The following is a 19410-nucleotide window of genomic DNA, read 5'->3' as shown; positions in this document are numbered from 1 at the left end:
CAAAGTTCGATGAAAAGCAGCATCCTCAGGCTTGCCACTGCTCAATCCATCGATAATGTCAGCCACAGATGCAGCGGAATCACGAGATCTACGATCTTTCAAAGTTCATGCGCCTCTGTTGGAGGCAGCCATTTTAGCTTCCTACTTTGACAATCTTGAAACTTCAGAGCGTGTTTAAAAGTTACCGCCTGGCAGGAAAAAAGCGAGCTGCTTAGAAAACAAAAATATAGTTCTCCTCCTTCACGTTTGATAGTGCAACATGTCTGTGAGGGGTGCGGAAGGTCTTGAAAGCGACGTTTGAAACCATCGATAGCGGGATAACTGCAAAAATGAACGACAAAAATGCTAGTGTACTTAGAGTTCAATGTACATTGAAGAACACCAGTGGAGTACCCTGCTACGGCCTGCATCGTAATCAGATCGCGGTGTTGGCGTGTAAAAACCCACATTTAGTTCTTTTTCCCCCCTCTTTTTTTTTAATAGGTGGCACAACTCAAGAACTCGGAGGTGCAGAGGAGCATTCAGCTGCAGACAGACATTCCAGTGCCTGGATCGCGGACAGTCAGCAAGGTGCGATGCAGTGAAGAGGAGGTGGTGTTCTGGGAACACCTGGTCTCGGGACGAGGAGTAGCCCTTGCTGCTAGCAGGTGAGAGAGGACGCCTTTGACGAAGGGTAACAGGATGGTGCCCTAAGCACACTGCATCGTGTCAATTGTAGTTTCTGGCACCCACCGTCGCACCTCACTGCCCCGGTACGCTGATGCCCGTGGGCTTTTCAAAGTTCGCTCTTCACCCATGCTGCCTTTGACTCTGTAAGTGTGGAGCAGTAGAATAAACTTCACTTTTGTTGTACTTTGGGGCTCGTACGGATTGAACCAAGTTTGTCCAAAGAGGGATGACCTTGTTATGCTGAAACCACTGCCTCTGAGACTGATGTACTGTACTGTCGTGAAAGTGGTGCACCACTATCTTGCTCATGCACTTTGCCATGTCATTAAGAAAGTGGACTGCGCTTAATTAGAATGCTTGCTTTCTGAAGTGCTGTTTCTACCAAATGTGAGCCACGTTCGAGTGCAGAGCTACACTTACATTTTTTTCCCCCTACTTTCGGTTGTCACCATTGCTTCTCATTACTCTAACAAAGCCATTGCTCTCTGGGTGTTTAACTGAGACCTATGTCTTGAACAAAGGTGGATAATTGATGGCTCTGATAGTTCGTGCTTGGAGAAAAACTGTGTGAGCACAGGGATACAGAAAGGGAAGGAATAGGCACTAGTACGCAAAACAGTGGTCATGTAAAATGACTCGTCAATGCCAAAATGTACATAAACATCAAGTTAGATGTCCACACGGGCTGCCCAGCTTTCCTACCTAATCAAGTTATCATTTACTAGATTAAATGAAGCCTGAACATCAACGAGCCTCAAAACCAAGGCATGTGACTAGAGAAGTTCACGAGTGGCTCAGTAAAGGCTGCAGCTATCAGCAGCCTTGCAGCGTCACCCACTTTTATGTGCCTTCAAGCTAATCATGCGGCTTAGCCTTCAAGTGAAACACAGTCACAGTTGCCTTGTTGTTGGACACACCAAGGTTCGGATATTCCATACTAGCAGTATCACAGAAAACAAGTGATGTGGCAATCACTGATGACAGGCATTCTTGGGGGGAACACAGGAGTGACATATTTGCACTTGGTTACCTGTCATTGCTTTGGGTGTGATTAAGTTGCGAGGCCTTTTAATTGAGGTTCGAGTGTCATTTTATAGCAATATCTATTAAGATTGCTTTATCTGTTTTCTGTGGAGCCCATCGCAAGTATACTGTTATTTCATGTTTATCATCATGTTTCCTTAACGCGCATGTCAGTAGACGGAAAAACACCGTGCTCCCCAAGGGTTTGACCCTACGTTTGGGACCTGTAAACCATTGTGTTGTAGTTTTTGTCATGTTTGTGATGTAATTGTTGTGTTTTAGTGGCACTCATTCTTCTGCAGCCCAGTCTTTGTGGTAGTGGGGGTGTAATGAAGCTCACCGTACGATTGGTCTGCTTGGGCAAGGGTGAAATCTATATAAGTAGAAGCAGCAGTGCTGGAGGCATGCTTTTATTGAGACATTGCTAACTAGGCATTACTGCCTCCAGGAGAAAAATCATGACACTTTTGTGCAACTTTTGTTCCTTTACCCCATGGTGACACACACTTCTGGTTCACCGGTGCAGCCATGTGGTGTGTGTGGTGTGTGAAGACCGGACTTTGACGGCCCTGTCGTGCTTAACGGGTGCCAAGCTCATGCCACCACTGCTGCTGTCATGGCCCGTGGCCCACATGTTGTGCAAGGGAAGTTGCCTACTTGTTCTGACGACCCACGGCTCGCTGCACGTCTGGGACCTGGGCAGGCGCATCTGCACGGTGCGTGATGAGTCGGTGGCCCTCCTGTTCCGCGACACGGCGGGAGCCACGCTCCGGGCTTCTAGCATCACGGAAGAGGGCCTGCCGCTGTTGACGCTCACGACGGGCAAGTCATACTTGTTCAGCAAGGACCTGGGCTCGTGGCTACTGCTTACGGGAAGCGAAGATGCCGTGGCGCAATGTTCGGACCACCACGCATCCATGCCAGCCATGGCAGATGGAGTCAAGATCTCAACGTTGCCCTTGGGATCGCTCCAGCACAACATGTTCAGGTGCGTGTTGGACATTGTTGGTTGGTTGACGCTTACAGTTTGAAAAGGCAGTGGACAAAAGCTATGCAAGAGTAAACTAGCAATGAATCTCAACTGTGAGTTGTACCTCAGCTTAAAGTCAAGTTGAAGTGAGCTCAATGCTAGGCCTGCCTTGTCTGTGCTTTTTCTATCACGCTGTGCGCAGTACAGCGAAAAGGTTTCATCCACTTGACTGTATAGGCAAAGCTTCAAGGGAATCCATTTTATTGTGATTGAAACACAAGTTTTGCTCTGTAAGAAAACCTTTTCTTGGTCGAGAAAAAATTCCGCAGTTTTTGAATAACTTTAAGGTGAATAAATAATGAGCTAAATTGAGTTCTCACGGATTACAGAGACAAATATACACATTGACTCATGTTTGAACAGATATGTGACTGCGACACCTACACGAACTAATATACATACTGCTGTGTTGCATTCTTGATGTAAATATCAAGTAATAGCAATGTTTGTTTTGACAATATTATCTGATGAGCCAATTTTGGCCATGTTTTGGTGCCCTGAGATATGAACAACTTTCAGTCATATGAGTGATGTTCAACTTATTTGAGTTTGGGATTGAACGGCTCCAGTGTGCATTGGAAACATGCCAGACTGCCGAAAAGCTTTGATACTTGCTTGATTTACCTAGAGCAGTGCTGCATAGCTCAAAACCAATGAAGACCAAAACCTACTTGTCTGAGAGGCATGCAGGCAAACGTTAGTGGGAAATGTTGCATCTTTTGCTTACGAAAAGGCGGTCTGCTTAGTGTCACTTAACTGATATGTATCGGGAAAGTGCATGTTGTTTCAATTGTAGACGATGAACCAGTAATGTGGTCTAGGCATCGGTAACTTCATACGTGCTGTCGTCATGTGCTTATCTGCTCTCAAAAGAGATCCTGTGCAATCACACTCTTCTTGTTTCTAATGTTGTCTCTGATGCTGCCAAGGTTTCAGGTTGTGCATTCTGTGGGCAACAAGATTGTTGTTTTCTTCCTCGTACGGCAATGCTCTTGTGTGCAGCACCAGGACCCCATAAATGTCTAAAACTGCCCGCGGGACGCTAAATATCTGCTCACAGGGCCGCATGCAACCTGCGGGCTGTATGTTATTCAGCCCTGAAGTAAAGCTTTGAATAATTGTGAATTTAGGGTCACCTTGTGTCCATGTGACCTCCTGCAGGGTACCCCAGAGGGCCAAGTCGGTGTTCCATGCTGGCCCTTCCCTGCAGCAGGCTGGCACACTGAGCTTCCTGGATGGCCAGATTGCAGCATCTTTGGCTCTGCGATCGTCTACCGAGTACCGGTTCTGGACACTCACACTGGCACGGTACCTTGTCACCGAGGGTGAGCGCTCTGGCATGGCAACTCTATGAAAAGGATTGCGGTGAAGCACCCGGTATTTGCTGTACCCAGTACTCTAATGTGCCACTGTGGTGGAACTAGCACCAGCTGCAATAACCCACTTGCTATGATGTTGTGCTGCTGAGCTCAAACTCACAAGTTTATTGGCTAAAAGAGGGGTAAGATGCAAGAACGCCCATGTGGATTTAAGGATGCCAGGGAGTTAAAATTAATCCACAATGTCCCCACTATGGCATGCCTGATAAGCAGGTCATGGATTGGCACATAAAACCTCACAATATAACTTAATTTCAGCTGAACTAGCCACGGTCAGGTTTGTCGTTAAAGCACATGGGTTTTAAATGTAGTTAACAATAACTCATTCTCCGGTATAATTATTGGTCTAGTGTTGTGTCGAGTCAGATTATACAGTTGAACAAACATGGATATAACAGATTATTGGATATAATGAAATAAATATCAAATGTTTGTTGCCATTGTGGGCATGTAACGAATATATTCTTATAAAAAATATATAGTACAGTCGAATCTCGATAATTTGAACTCAAAGGGGCCCGAAAATTTGTTCGTATTAAAAGAAGTTCGAATCAAAGCAAGCTAACTGAATGGCCGACTTACTGCAGTGGCACATGTGCACTGAGCGAACACATGAGTGTGGAGTTCCGCAAGAGTTATTCACACGTATTTACAAATGACAGTCGATTATTAGGTGTATCGATGCCCGTACCGTGATAGGACGCCGTGGGTGTACGCGTGTTTAATAAAAGGAAACATATGGGTCCCGTGAAAATTGCCCCTTCGAACTTCGTATGCTTCACCGCATAAAACTGCTGTATTGGGGCGAAGTTGACTTTCAGGAACCAGAGTTATGCGACGCGCCGTGCTTTTCGCACTCCGAAGACACGGGTGAGGATTACAAAGATGGAGTCGGTGCCATTGCTAACAGCGGCAAATTGTTTCAATGAAAAACACGCCACTGAATAGCTAAAATATTGGTAGCGAACATCGAAGTAGCTAGGCCTAGCATTGCCATGGTGTGGCTACGGCTGCCAGTGGATCTGTGTGCGAGAGTGCCAGCTCGAGGCGGCGCGATAATCGAAATCGCGGTGGTGATGGCTTCGATTAATGCCGTTTCAGACCTGCGGTCATGGAAAAAAGTCCAGAAAGTCAGAGGTCAAAGGTTTCTCGCATCCGAAATTTCAGACATTCTTATACATTGACTCTTTGGGGTACCTGGCAGTGCCGTTAACAGAAGTCACTAACCCGCCACGAATAGAAGTAATCAGTGATGCGCACCTGCGCACGCCTGTGTACAAATTTCCGCCACGGCATTTTTTTCCCATTGTGCACGGCATTGAGAAATCTCTCCTAAGCTGTTCCTCTATGGCGTGCGGTCAGAGGTATGCTATTCGGAGGTGCCGCCATGTGATTTGGCGCACTGCTGAAAGCATTGTCGGAGCTGAGTATGTTCGAATTAGTCATCTCAAATGCTTGCGTGTTTGAATTACTGGGCTTTTTCGCTCATTGGAATACACATAGCTTTGATGGGACAACAGCATTAGTTCGAATAAACCGAAAGTTTGGATTAAGCGTGTTCGTAGGAACGAGATTCGACTGTATAATGGAAATATTATCGTTGCGTATTCCACTTTGTTAGAATAAAGTTTGACTATATGTGTATGTTGCACTCTGTGATAACCATGCTTTTATCATGGCTTAAATTATAATCACAACATGCACATGTGCTCAGCCGCCGCTTCAAACATCTTTGACCGGAATAACACTGAAACTATATGTGAAACACGTTGTTCATTGATCAGCTGTGCTGCTGCACGCATACAATGAAGTACAGTAATCCTTCGTTATAAGCAAGTCAGCAGGACGTCGAGAAAATTTGTTATAAGTGGTAATTCAATATAAGCAACCACTCGGAAAAAGCTATAGCAGTCAAGCTGTAATTGCGCTAGAACTGCGAAGAAGTCTAAATACAATGTATTCAGTGGAGCAAAACTTTATTCAGGTACAAAAAAAAGACAGTGAACTTTGGCTGTTTCATGTTCTTGGGTGTGAGCAACCCCTGCAAGCATTGCATGAGGCCGCCCTTGCATTCAACCTTATTTCGCAGCAGGTGTAGGTACTCCCGTGTCTGCACCATAGTTCGCACTTCATGTGGCTCCTCGTCATCGTTGGGGCCACCAACAGTGTCAATTAGTATCTCTGCATCCATCACTGGGGCGACCACGAGAGCAGCAGCATCAGCCAACACGAATGTCTCGAAGTCGCCCTCTACCTCTTTTCTAGCAATTTTATGAACAGCCTCGTACAGATCACTGCAAGTCCGGTCATCGTCAGGCTGGTCATTGGCAGGGTCGCTGACGACTGCGCAGAAAAAAACTGGCATGCGCAAAGCAGTTGGCGATCTTTGAAGGTGCGAGTTCTTTCCATTAAAACTTCAGCAAATGGATCGCACCAAGCAAATCAATGTTGTACCTCTTGCTGGCATCATACGCTGTGAGCACGTGCTGCAAAAGAACCTTGCAGTACAGCTTACGAGTGGTCTCAATGATGCCCTGATCCATCGGCTGCAGTACCGCAGTTGTGTTTGCGGGCAAAAATTCCACAGCAATCACCTTGAGGTTGTTGGATCTTCCCATGGCTAGGACAATTGTCAATTGTGAAAAGCATTTGCTGATTCTTTGTGTCGAACCGTCTATCCAGAAGGCACACCTGGTCTGTAAAAATAGCAGCAGTCATCCATGCTCACTTGTTACTTCTGTAGATGCATTCCTTAGGAATAGTGGAATTTCGGAAACACCACAGCTTCTCTGCCTTTCCCAGTATTAGCAAGGGAAGCTTGTCCTTGTTTTTTGCATTGGCACCAAATAGCACCATGACACACTACTTGCTCTCGTTTTCCTCCCGATGAGGATCCACCAGCGGTAGTAAATGTGCGATTCAGTAGCATCTTGTAGAAAAGCGCAACCTCATCTAGGTTGTAGGTGCCTTTTCATACTTTAAGTAGAGCTTGGAGCCAATGTTGGCACCATATGTCTACAGTGTCACCGATTTATGGTTGCGCTTTCGCCAACAATCAACTTTGAGATCACACTGTGTCCTTTCTTGAACCGCTCAAGCTAGCCATTGCTGCACTTGAAATCTTATTAGCCCATTTGGAGGGCGAGAGCTTCGGCGTTTGTAGTAAGTGCAGCTCCATGTACGGGAAGGTTCGCACTCCTGGTGTTCTTCAGCCACTTCGAGGTATTTCGAACCACGATTCCTCTTTCTCTTATCCGAGAAGCTCTTTTCAAAGCTGTCCAGAACAGCATCCTTGTGTTTCAATACAGTTGATAAAGTAGACGGCTGAATTCCGTTGCGATGTCAGTTTTCTGCTGGCCGCTTTTTCCCACTTCTTTTTGCAGCAGAACTTTCTGCTCCGAAGTCAGACACTTTAGCCCAGAGACTAACGGAGCCATTTATCACGGTAGACCACAAAAGCACACACGAGGCACGCCTAACAAAACACGCCGTCGGCACCAAAGTGACTGAACGCAGTGGGCAACGCAGAAGGCAGTAGCTTCAAAATGTTGTCAGGGCATCTCGCTTTCCTCGTCAATGTGCGCTGGTGTTGGCGACAGTTGAAATAGTGGGCTTGGCATCGGCTTCATGTGTAGCGGAAGAAAAACGATCTGGAGTTGTGGAGACCAAGAAGCAGGAACCGTGCAAGGGCACCCATTGGTGGAAGATTGTGCTTGGGAGGGTAGGCCGGAAGAGGACAGCTTCAGAGGATTAGTGACGTCGAAACTGGCAGCGAGAGGCGAGGAGTTGACATGAAGGCTAGTGAGAGGAGTGACTGGTGTCCAAACGGCTAGCAGACTGGAGAGCGAATGAGGAGGGAAAGGCAGTGGCCGCTTCTATGGGGGGCGTGCGGAGGTCACAGGAGACTACGAGAGTATCGCTCTGGAAAATGCTGCAAATGCTGTGGCTCAAGTCTGAGGTTGCGTTTGTAGTGCTGAAAAAATGATTAGCCACCCATTGCGATTGTGCAGTTTGATTGTGAAAACTGAATGGTTTTGCAGTAGAGGCGTTGCGTGATCACTGGGCAATTTTTTCCTGACGTGCGCAGCCATGAAGTTTGCAAAATGAGAGTTTTTTGACGCACTGTCTTGTCCAGGCCATTGACAAATGTCTAGGAACAAAATTCAATGGCCCTTCCATGCAGTTAGATCATTTGTGTAAAGTCGGATGGCGCGAATTGAGCATGACCGGCCTGAGAAAATTGCCAGGGAAACACCAGCTTGTGTTGAGCCACCATGTTGACAGCTTCACTTGCCACTGGCGACGCTCGGATTTTTCGAGTTTTTGGCAAGTTATTGGTTGATTTGTACCGTTAAAAGTGCAACGAACCTAGGGGCAGTGTTTTATTGCGATGCAGGCCGATTATGGCGAGTGGCGTGCAAATTTCTAGATCGGCTTCCCCAAAACCGTCTTCCCGATTTGTGAACGTAGCTCCTTGCGTCGAACATGGCACTTATAATCGGAGGGACACTTATTTTGTGCTTTTCGGCATGTTTCAGTGCCAGGAAATGCTCTTTAAAGTGGTAAAACTTTGCTCATCGAGTGCACCCCATGAAATGCTATGGTGCATGTCCACCCGTGGTCTTTTGGCCACTTTTTGGCATCCAAGAGACCGTGGTTTTCTGGCATCGCAAAGCCTCAGGAAAACTTTACTTTCGTGTGGATTCTATCACGGGGGCACCAGTGATGCGATTGCGACCGAGTTAATGCGAGTGCGACCGAGGGTGCATTGCACCATAGAATTTGACAGCTTCCATTCACTCCGCAGTAAACAGCTGAGAGAACTCGGCACTTGCTTGGTACCCATTACTAGGCGGTCATCGGTCGTGGGTTTGGTACTTTTGTGGCCTGTTCTGTGCCTGCATGAGACTAACTTATCGGCGGTATTAATTTGACATTGCATGCACAAAAGAATCGCAGCCGCTCGGCGGCGGCGATGCCTTCGCCTGCCACTTCGCTCTAAGCTAATCAAGCTCTTCGTGCGCTTTAAGTAATGCGGCTTAAAATGGATGCATTTGGGTCGGGACTGGAAGAAATTTCAAATACAGCGATATTCTGAGTAAAGTGATTTCTTTCTAATTAGGGATTGCTGTGTATGTTTAAACTGATTTCTTAGGCTAAAGGAGAATACGTCGTCTCTAGTAAAGATGCATTTGGACATCCTTTAGTCAGATGCCTCTGCAGATGCCAATCGTGGCTTCACCTACTCTGGTTGTTTGCACTGTCAGTGGCTGAAAATGTAAATGGGGTTCAACGGTGCTTGGCAGGCCTTACTGCTTTGTTTTATAAGCTGGCTCTAACCCCAGCCCACTAGCAAAGTTTTAAACTGCACTGCTCAGTTAAGACTACCTTTAGGTTGATAAAACTACTTGTACAAGTGCTTGCCAGAAGAAAATGGTTGCAGTTGTGACATGTGTTGAATCATGCTTTGGCATAGGCACACCCCTGTATTGTAGGTAAACTTAAAGCTTAGCAGTGCACTAAGGGGTTACAGTCCTTTCTGCACACCTGCATTCTGTCAGTTCCATCACATTACAAATATGGCTTCGGGTTGCACACTTGCTTAGATTTCTGCGTACACAAATATGTTTAGAAGGACAAGATAAAGAAGACACGTAGTTCAGGACATGTGAGAATGATGTCCTCTTTCCATTTTAGTGCTTGTGTGCTTGTTAAACCTCCTTGATCCAACTAGTGGCTCAAGAAAGACGTGTAATGAGGAGAGGTTGAATTACAGAGTTGCTATATTATGTGACTGTTTTTCTCAGATAATTCACCCCTTGTTCCAGGTTTGGAAGGGAGGCTGAAAGATCTCTGCACCCAATTTCTTGGCCCTATTGGTGGCAACTCACAGTCATGGGAGCCCTCTGTACTGGTATGCATACAGCTGTCTATCTTATCAAAGTAATAGAAGCACTTGATAAAGAAAAGTTACGTTCATCGCACCTGTCAGGGTGGCAGAAAATATGGTAGCAAAAAACAGACATTGATAAAAGTAAAAGCATTCTGAATTTGACAAATTAGTTCTATGGAATCGTATAAGGTGGAGGAATGTCATAAAAGGGAAAAATTGTTATTTGTTCGAATGTAGCATGAAACTACAAAGCAATCTCATATGGGTTTCCCAGAAGGAACGCTTTGCAGTTGAGGAAAAAATTCGTCCTGCTCGGGGATTCGAAACCGGGACCAACGCCTTCCTGGGGCGGTCATTCTACCATCTGAACTAACCAGGAGGCTAGCAGATCGCAGCGCGTGGGCGAATTGATCGACAACTCGAAGCACAGGGACACAGAATATGGCAAATCAGCTCTGCGGAATCCCGCAAGGTGGAGGAAGTATCATGAAAGGGAACAATTGGGTCATCCAACTGAGTGTAGCACGAAACTACAATTTCTACAAATTTTTTTTCTTATATCATGGTTGCATTGAAATTGCATTCTTGCCACGGTTTAATGAAAGGGGTCCTGAACCACCCTTCAGGATTTATGAAAAAAACAGTCTGCGGATAGCGTACACTACTGCGAACGTTTTAGCCAAGTTTTGCGGTCGTGGGCAGCCCATGGAGCTCGCAGGCGGAGCGCATTGTCACCTTTTTCTCAAAAACTCTCTTTTCAACAGAAGCCTGCTCCTACTTCTTTATGGGTTGCTTTATTTCGTAGTACAGCAGATTCCCATACGCAGCTGCTATTGGTCAAGAGCTGGCATCATTCAACAAGGGTGTTTGGATCAGTGCGCTTCTTCTTACTGTAACTGTGTATAATTATTGACACAGCTTAGTAAACAGGCTGAAGTAAGCGAAAACCTGTTTTCGGATTTCGATAATAATTATGTAGTTCCAGAAGAAGCTGGCCATTGTCTGCTTAAGCGTGGCCTCGGCCGCCTGTGCAGGAATTAAACTTTGGCCACCCTGATTATTGATGTCGTAGCCGTCATCATCATCATCAGCCTGGTTACGCTCACTGCAGGGCAAAGGCCTCTCCCATACTTCTCCAACAAACCCGGTCATGTACTAATTGTGGCCATGCCATGCCTGGAAACTTCTTAATCTCATCCGCCCACCTAACTTTCTGCCGCCCCCTGCTACGCTTCCCTTCCCTTCCCTTGGGATCCAGTCCGTAACCCTTAATGACCATCGGTTATCTTCCCTCCTCATTACATGTCCTCCCCATGCCCATTTCTTTTTCTTGATTTCAAAAAGAAATGGGCATGGGGAGGACATGTAATGAGGAGGGAAGATAACCGTAGTCATAGCCGTCGGGTCTAGCTAATTTCGATTAGTTTTGAACACTCAGCTAGCCTCAAACCATGTGGAACTCAGACCACAAGAATGCTTGCCAGAGTGCGGTCACTCTTGGCTGCTGCTGGTTACATGCCTTGACAAACTTGCTTCATATTGAGCTATTAATAGCGCTACAATATGCACAAGTTGTTTGTGGCTACTATCTGTTGGTCAAGCTGGTGCAGGACGAAGCCAGTCCATACCACGTAGCACGGCCAGACTGGAGCATATGAGTGCGAGTCAAGCCGTGTCATGCACAAAGCAAATGCTGCAAATGCGCACTACAGTTGCATGTAGCTGCAATCTGCTGCGTAGTGTAGATAACGCAGCTGCAGCGAGGTGCTGCGGTGAGTTGGCTGGCTGAGCGCACTGTGGCTCTATGAGAACAACTGCATTTGACGTGTCGTAGTTGCTAAAATTGGAAATGATGGTGTCTGCATGAACATTTAAAATCAAATTTGAACTGCTCACCACGGTGACATTCAGTAGACGGAGCATTGTGGTCATGTCCCGCTCTGCCATAGCCTTCGCAGTGCAAGGCATTGAAGAAGGAGTAGAAGCACCGCTACAGGAGTGTTTGATTGCCAATAACTGCTCTTCTGGTGAACGTATTGAAGTACTCTTTAGAGCAAAGTATTTCTGAAATGGTACATTTTAATTTTAAATGCATTTCTTGATTGATAAAAAGGCCCCTTGAACTTATTTTGCATTTCTGTATTGACTTGGCAGGACCTGTGAGATTAGTGTACATAATCAGTGGCCTATTTTAGAAGAAGATGAACGAAGATGACGACTGAATAGCTGCATATGTCAGTGGCGGAAATGACCAGAATGTAACTAGTACCTGTTCACTAAGCACTCGTAAGTGTCCTAACCTGTTGAGTGCATTTTGTTTGTGCACAAGCAGGTTCTCTACATCAGTTCATGGGAGTAGGCACTGGCTTTTGTGAGCTGACGGGGACATATGAAATTAGCTGAACTTTTCTCGCATCAGCAGTACAAGGTACAAGTGGTAAATTCGGTGGCATTTTACTTCATTCATTGATGTTTATCATCTCTCCAGCTATATTTGTCACCTGTACCTCTGCCTAAGGATCATGAATGTACCATTACTTTTTTTATAACTATCAGTCTGATCAAGTAATTTGTGTGATCAAGTAAATTGCATGTGATTCCCCCCTCCCACTTCTGATGGTCTGTCTGCAGGGTTTTGATAAATTTTTAAGTTTTTAGGTTGGTAGGTATGGGTCTGGCAGCATGAATAGTAGGTCTGCAGTGGTGTGGGGTTCCATTATAAATGAAAATCCCTTGACAGGTGCATTGTTACTCATACAGAAAGCAGTATTAGTCTTTGAAGTGGGAAGGAAACCTTTAGGTGGAGAGAAGCTTTGATGTCTTAGAGAACTCCAGTCAGAAGCACCAGGCACAACACTTGGGTTTTGTGGTTAGAGAATGTTCGGTGCAGGCTCTCAGTCAGCGTGGTTTGTTGTAAAATCAGTGTGGTTTGTGTAGCAGAGCTGGTTCGTTTTCAAAAAGACTGCACCCACTGCAGTAACTGCATTTGCTGCATTGACCTTGGGAGTAGTGGCATAGCCAACAAGCCTAATATATTTCGCATCATTAGCAACAGGGGGTGCAACTTTTACATGGCACCTACATTTGTGAAGGCCTATTGCAAAAATGTATTTTTTTTTTAATCTCCTTTTTCATCTTGCTTTCATGAGTCCAGGTTGGGAGGTTCACCTTTTATTCGTAGTCCGTTTGTGTGCAGCAACATTTGGTGATCACATTGTCTACGTGCTGTCGTAGCTTTTGACAGTCTCTTGAGGGGTTGTAGTGCTAATAAATATAATTTGAACCATGCTTCTCACAGGGCTTGGACAAGCGAGGCCTTCTCCAAGAGGTGTTGCCCTTCCTGGCTTCAAACTTGCGGCTTCAACGGCTCTTCACAGAGTTCAAAGAACAGTTGGACATGGCTGCCAATGAGAGCCTGCTGCCAAATGGTTGATCTACAACCTGCAACGCTAGACATTATTCACTCTCACCTGTCAGGCCTATAGCACAAACTGAAGAAACTCTAGCACGAATGGGGAAAGCTCTCATGGTGGAGCTGTGATGACCCCCGCAGCCTTTCCTTTAGCAGTGCGTGTACCAGAATCTTGAACCTTTCGGTGCAGCTGTCTCGTCATTGCCTGTTTGCTATGGCTGCTGTGAAGAGAAGAGGAAATGGTGGTTTTGAGATTTCTGAAATGCATGGTGAGAAGTACTGTCTGAGAAGCCTATTTTAAATGTGGTGCACCGGTGACTGCTGTTGAGGTGTTTCTTAGCAAACCGTGCCAGGATTTCAATGCAGTGACGACATCGCCGTGCCATCGCTGGTGTGCCAAGACCAGTGTGGAAGAACAAGAAAGACATTGCTCATGTAATTTCCAAAGTTTGCATGGGAAGTTGTTGTGGTCTTAATATTTTTACCAGCTGCATCGTATCGATCTGTCACTCTGGGACATTCGCAGCGTACAAACAATTTATTTCTCTGTATAGTCTCATTGTTAAGCCACATTATGTTTCTCGATAAGCGCTTTCGGGATGTAGGCGTGTTGGAACTCAGCTGTAACAACAGGATCGGTGTGCTTGCCATGCAGTGTCGCTGACATGCATAGAAGGACTGTATCAAGATTTGTGAAACAGATATGTAGTGTTGAATACTGTGCACACTAAAATTGGAGCCTGGTACTGTGACCGAATCCAAATTGAGGCGCTCATTATTCCTGGCACGAGCATGCCATTGCTGTGGTTATTTATGCACAAGTACACCATGGACTCAGTTCCTGCTAGGTCGCATTACTGCGTTACTTGCACTTTGTCAAGTGGAGGGCAACACCACACCTTGACTGAAATGTTCACTGTGCTTGAACAGCACTAGTCAGCAATTCCTGCACTGTTATTTTTTAAACAGCCACTGGCAGCAGAGGAGCGTTTTTCAACTGACTCTTTACCCTAAATTAATCGAAATTAGCACTCGGTTGATTACATCAAGCAACTCCTCACTATAGTGGTTACTGTTGAGCATTATCGATGAGATATGACTATCTCAAGCAGCTCCTTATCTCATGCGGTCAACGATTATTACTGAAGCAGAGCGACTATTTCAAGCAAATCCTCTTTGTAGGACTTTTAGGAACACTGCTGAAACAAGTTGCTCAGGAGCATTACTTAAGTGATGCAACTATCTCAAGCAACTGCTCAACTCAAGAGCTACCAAGAAGCACTACTGAAGCAGAGTGACTATCTCAAGCAACTGATCTTTGAAAGAGCCTGAGGAGCATTGCTGAAGTGATATGACTATCTCAAACAACTTTTTGTCACAGGAATCGCTGGGAAGCATTGCTGAAGCAGAGTGATTACTTTAGTTTAGGAATGGCACAGCCTTTTATGCCTAAGGGAAGGGGTTGAGTTGAGGCACGTGCGTGGATGTGAGAGTTCAATTGCAGCACTGTGTTTCATCCACTTTTGGTGTCCACGGTACAGTTGCATGACCCCAAACGTGTGAGTGCAGGCACTTCTTTTAATTTTGTTTTTGTATGTTACGTCTTAGTGAATTTCTGAACCAGTGTGTTTTATAGTGTCCCTTCGAATCTGAAGTAGAGGTCCTGTACTATTCTAAATACCATGAGAACATTTGCCGCACAGGCCATTTCACAGTGTAGACGTTCAGTTCTTCCCGCTCACGTACTTTCCTCACTGCTAACCAAAACATTGTTTATGCCTCTCTCATTGCTGTGCTGTTCGTATTGACGTTAACAATTTGTCCTTGGAAGCCTATCCTTACCGTTGAGTTCGAGATGCCGATGCTATTTTTGTTTCGATTCTTGCAGCTTATTGCTGATCTTGCCATTTCTTGGCACTACGGGCAACTAAGAGTTTGCGTTGAAAAGAGTAAGGATGGATGCTTTCTTTAATATAAATATCTTATTTACAGGAAATCATGTAGGGGCACTGTATAAACTTGGAATTCCTTGGCAGATGTTAAACCACAGAATCGAAGTTACACGTGACAAAATAGATGTTGAGGAAGTGGTTTAGAAATAATAGGCAAAGTTATTGAAAACGTCTCCCTTTTCTTTTTTCCTTGTTTTGGTTTTTGTAAGTTTATGTTACTGTTGAAATGCTTCATTTTGGTGGCATTCTGCAAAAGAAAGCTTTGCGACACAACACACATGCACATACGTTCAAGCAGCGAGGAGCAATTGTGTTCACCTAGGTGCTTTGAATCAGTTAGAAAATTGATCTATGAATAAATTAGCATAAGCAATGTAGTGTAAAACATAGAGGTTTATAGTAGCTAATGCATTGATGAGATAGGTTTATCCATTAGTTATTAGTTTTACTAGAGTTAACGCTTTCGCATAATACTGTGGCAGAAACGGAAAAAGCTGCAACATTGGTACCAGTCGATGACACGTTATTTAGACGAGAACATGCTGGAACATTTCTTTGTGCGACATTTCCTGGTGGGGAAAAGTGTTTAATATTATGAATTACGCATTATTGCAAACTGATTGTGCCAGCAAGTAAGGATACACAGCCGCAGAATGTCATACAGTCAAAGCACACTGTAATTGAAGTCACAGCTGACATGGAAATGCCCTTGTGATAGCATATTCAGTGCCTGCTAATACTGATGACAAAATTTGTGTATTTACTTTCTTACATACAATAATTTGTTATGTCCAACAAATTGTTATATCCGTGTGCATTATGTCGAGACTGGAAGGTCCAAGCAGTTTGGTTGAGCACAGTGTGATGAGGTGTCGCCACCAGCGCTGCTGGTCATGGCTTTGCCCTGGTATTACAGTAAAAGGGCAATGCTGAAATGTATGTGTGGTGGCTAAAACGCTCTGTGCATGGTACAGGCGTAGCTTGAACATTTATGTGAAGCTACCACATGACGTCCCGCAATGTCAGGCTGGACCAATTCCAATGGGAAATCTTTCTTACTGAATCAATTGAATCTGTTCGCAATTTATTAACAAATTTTATAAACACAGAACAGCTGGTTTTTTAATGATTTCTCTGGTCTGTACAACATTTTAGATGGTGGCACATGCATAGACAATGCAATGTCTGGCAACCTGTCACCTCAGCTCAGTTTTTTGTATTTATACTATGTATGCATAATACTGGCAGTTTGCAGTTTTGCGCAGTTTGTGAGAGAACTATGCACTGGCCGTAATTTTTTCGTGGCCACAATTTTATGAAAAAGGAAAAGTTCATATAGACTGCAGCATGTTTTATTTCACTGGGAGTTCTGCCTAATTGTATGTGCAGTGTACTGGCCTACGTTGTTCACTTTTTCTGCAACAATGTTTTCAAATTTGAGAGCACTGTCTTTTTCTGAAAAGAATGTTATTGGAGCTGGGCCGAAATATTAAGTGCAAGAGATATGAAATTAGTATAAATCTTCGTCTTGATAGACGCTCTAGCGAGCCAAAGATTGTAATGTTCACATATTCCATATATATATATTCCATATATGGAATATGTTCCATATTCACATTCGTTTAAAAAAAAGTTGTGAAGGCTCATTGACAGCGTAAGCAGTCAGTTGCATTAGTGTCGTGAAATAACTGCTTACCGTAAGCTACACTCTGTCAAAAGGTATTTTGCTAATGTTGGTGTGTGCAAGTATGTTAAGACATAGTAACTAGCTGTCTGGCATTCATGCGAAATGCAAGAGCTTAAAAGCAGATAGCCCACGGCACATCTTATGTGCTCGCATGCTGGTACACAGTGGGAACACAGTTCAAATTGATATATTAAGTGTTCATCGGTTAACAATGCACATCACACAGTTCAGTGTCGCAAATTTAAGACAGTATGTGTAGGTGCATACCTGAGTTACGGGAGAAGTGTTGCTTTCCTCCCTGGAATGTTTGCAGGAGTGGATGCCTGAGTGCCGGCTTTAATGTACAAAGCTTGACTAATACTTCTGCCATATTGGCAGGTTACTTTAGAGGGTGGTTAAAGATACTGGGCACTTCAGGACTGTACATAAACTTGCTTGAAAGACTTTTTGCAGGAAAGTGTTTGAATTGTACTTCATTGTATTCGGGCGTCAAGTATGTAATGAAATCCACTGCACTTAATGAAATGGTCTATCTCCCTTGCAAGGGTAGCTAGTTTATTACCTTGCTTCCACATTGTACTGCTAGTGCTACTACTACTACCGCTACTACTACTGGCCCTGGTACCAGTGCCAGCAGTAGTAGGTTTTAGGTATTTCTCAGCAAAAAAAAAAAAAAGAAAAAAATATATAGTGTCACACATAGCCTTCAAATATCATAATTTTAGTTCTGAACAGGTTAAAATGAATTAAATGCTGATAGTATCAGTTCTGCTTATTGATTGACATAGCCAATTGCTGATTGATGTGATTAGTATGGCAGGACATTTTTCCTAGCAGGGATGTAGCAATGCAATGCTAATTGTGCAGGGGCAGTGGTATAGCTCTGCAGTGGAAGTTGCCTTGTGGGACAAGCTCAATAGTGGTAGAGGAGTGTGTAAATCACAACCACTGCATTGTAATATTTTGGCCAAGAAAGTGTATATGTGCATGAAGCAACTTGGCTCGAACACTGCCCGTGTCATGTTGTAAATAGAGAAAAAAAAAAGGCTCTTTTTTTAATGCAAGTCATTTCGTTGTTTTCTTTTTCCTGTTCTTTTTTTTTCACCTTTGGACGCATCATCTGTATTTATAGTGGTCATATCAGCATGAGTGTTTTCTGCTTTTTTTCTTTTGTTGATTCATATTTTGTTTTGATATTTTCCCCTTTGCTATGTATATTTCGCATTTTCGGTGATATAGTGTTTTACCTTTGTTACTGCCCACCCTCTTTTTCATGTACAACCATCGCTCTTTGCATCGCAAAAACAAAAAATAAATTTGTATAATACCTCTAGCAACCTGGCTGCTGCTATCTTGGATAAGTGTTAACAGGGATGCATTACAATTTCTCTGAGATATTTCCATCATCGGTATGTAGCAGAGCATGGTGCTCAAAGCATTATTCTGGGCAAATCAAGTCGGAGCCCATCTTCATATGGCAGCAGTTGCGTGTTGAAAATTTCTAAACTATTGAAACTTCAAAACATGTGTTCTTGCTTGAATTTGCGTACATACATTACCCACTGACTCTCTGGAATGTTTGCTTCTCAGAGCAGAATGAAAGTGGGTCAAATTGGCAGATATTCATGGTAACAGGTACAGCTTGAAATGAACAAGGACGGCAGAGGAGTAGACAATACAAGCACTGACTCAATTGAATTTTCATTGTGCAAATGTACAATAAATATGTACATGTGCCTATGAATGAAAGCATAATGAAAGTATAGATAGCTATCATGCATTGTAGCATGGATATATTTCGTTATCTAAACTTATCTGCGCTATCATCTAGATCAGCCTGGTCGTGTGCTGCATTCTGTTACAGAAGTGACAGATCTGCTGACCTCGTCTTGTTGAATGTAATTCTATGCTTACCATGACACAGTGTCTTCAATACTCATTCTGTCAAAGTGACTTGTTTGGCCGTTGTCTGAAAAGCCTGTGTGGGCCTATATATATGCAAGGGGCTATCCACTCCCTTTGCCATGAGATAGGAGTGGGCAGTTTTGTTTGCCAGCTTATTCTTGCGAGGTGCGCTTGTCAGAGTGGTGCTGTAGGCCTCCAAGCGTGTGGCCGGGAAACTAGTCTGATTAAGGGTTCCTAGGCCCTAAGGGTAGGCCAAAGAAAAACCTGATGGGCTGCTCTGACAAAACCTCGTTCTCTGCAGCTGCAATGTTTGGCACCATCAGGCAAAATTCTGGCTTGGCACAAAATGCCGTATAAAGGTTCCATATTATTCATCACTTGTTGCTACTGGAAAGGTAAAAGTGAAGAATGGAGCAAGAGGACTGGGACAGTTTATAAGTGTGAACTACTGGTTGTCACT

The 19410-nt window shown here is 44.3% G+C and overlaps 1 protein-coding gene across 1 annotated transcript in view; it reads left to right on the top strand.

Annotated features, from left to right (window-relative positions):
- Hira (histone cell cycle regulator-like protein) overlaps nt 1-18378 on the top strand; it is a 64858-nt gene extending 46480 nt beyond the window's left edge. The window contains exons 19-23 of the mRNA XM_075685743.1: nt 484-647; nt 2219-2680; nt 3884-4047; nt 9930-10015; nt 13293-18378. Coding sequence (XP_075541858.1) covers nt 484-647; nt 2219-2680; nt 3884-4047; nt 9930-10015; nt 13293-13427 — 1011 coding nt within the window. The 3' untranslated portion in view covers nt 13428-18378. The remainder of the gene's footprint in view (nt 1-483; nt 648-2218; nt 2681-3883; nt 4048-9929; nt 10016-13292) is intronic.
- Nucleotides 18379-19410: the final 1032 nt, after the last annotated feature.

Source organism: Dermacentor variabilis, chromosome 3, assembly GCF_050947875.1.
Source record: "Dermacentor variabilis isolate Ectoservices chromosome 3, ASM5094787v1, whole genome shotgun sequence".
Taxonomy (NCBI): Eukaryota; Metazoa; Arthropoda; class Arachnida; order Ixodida; family Ixodidae; genus Dermacentor; species Dermacentor variabilis.
The sequence above is the reverse complement of the archived record's forward strand: the minus strand, read 5'-3'. Positions and strand labels throughout refer to the sequence as shown.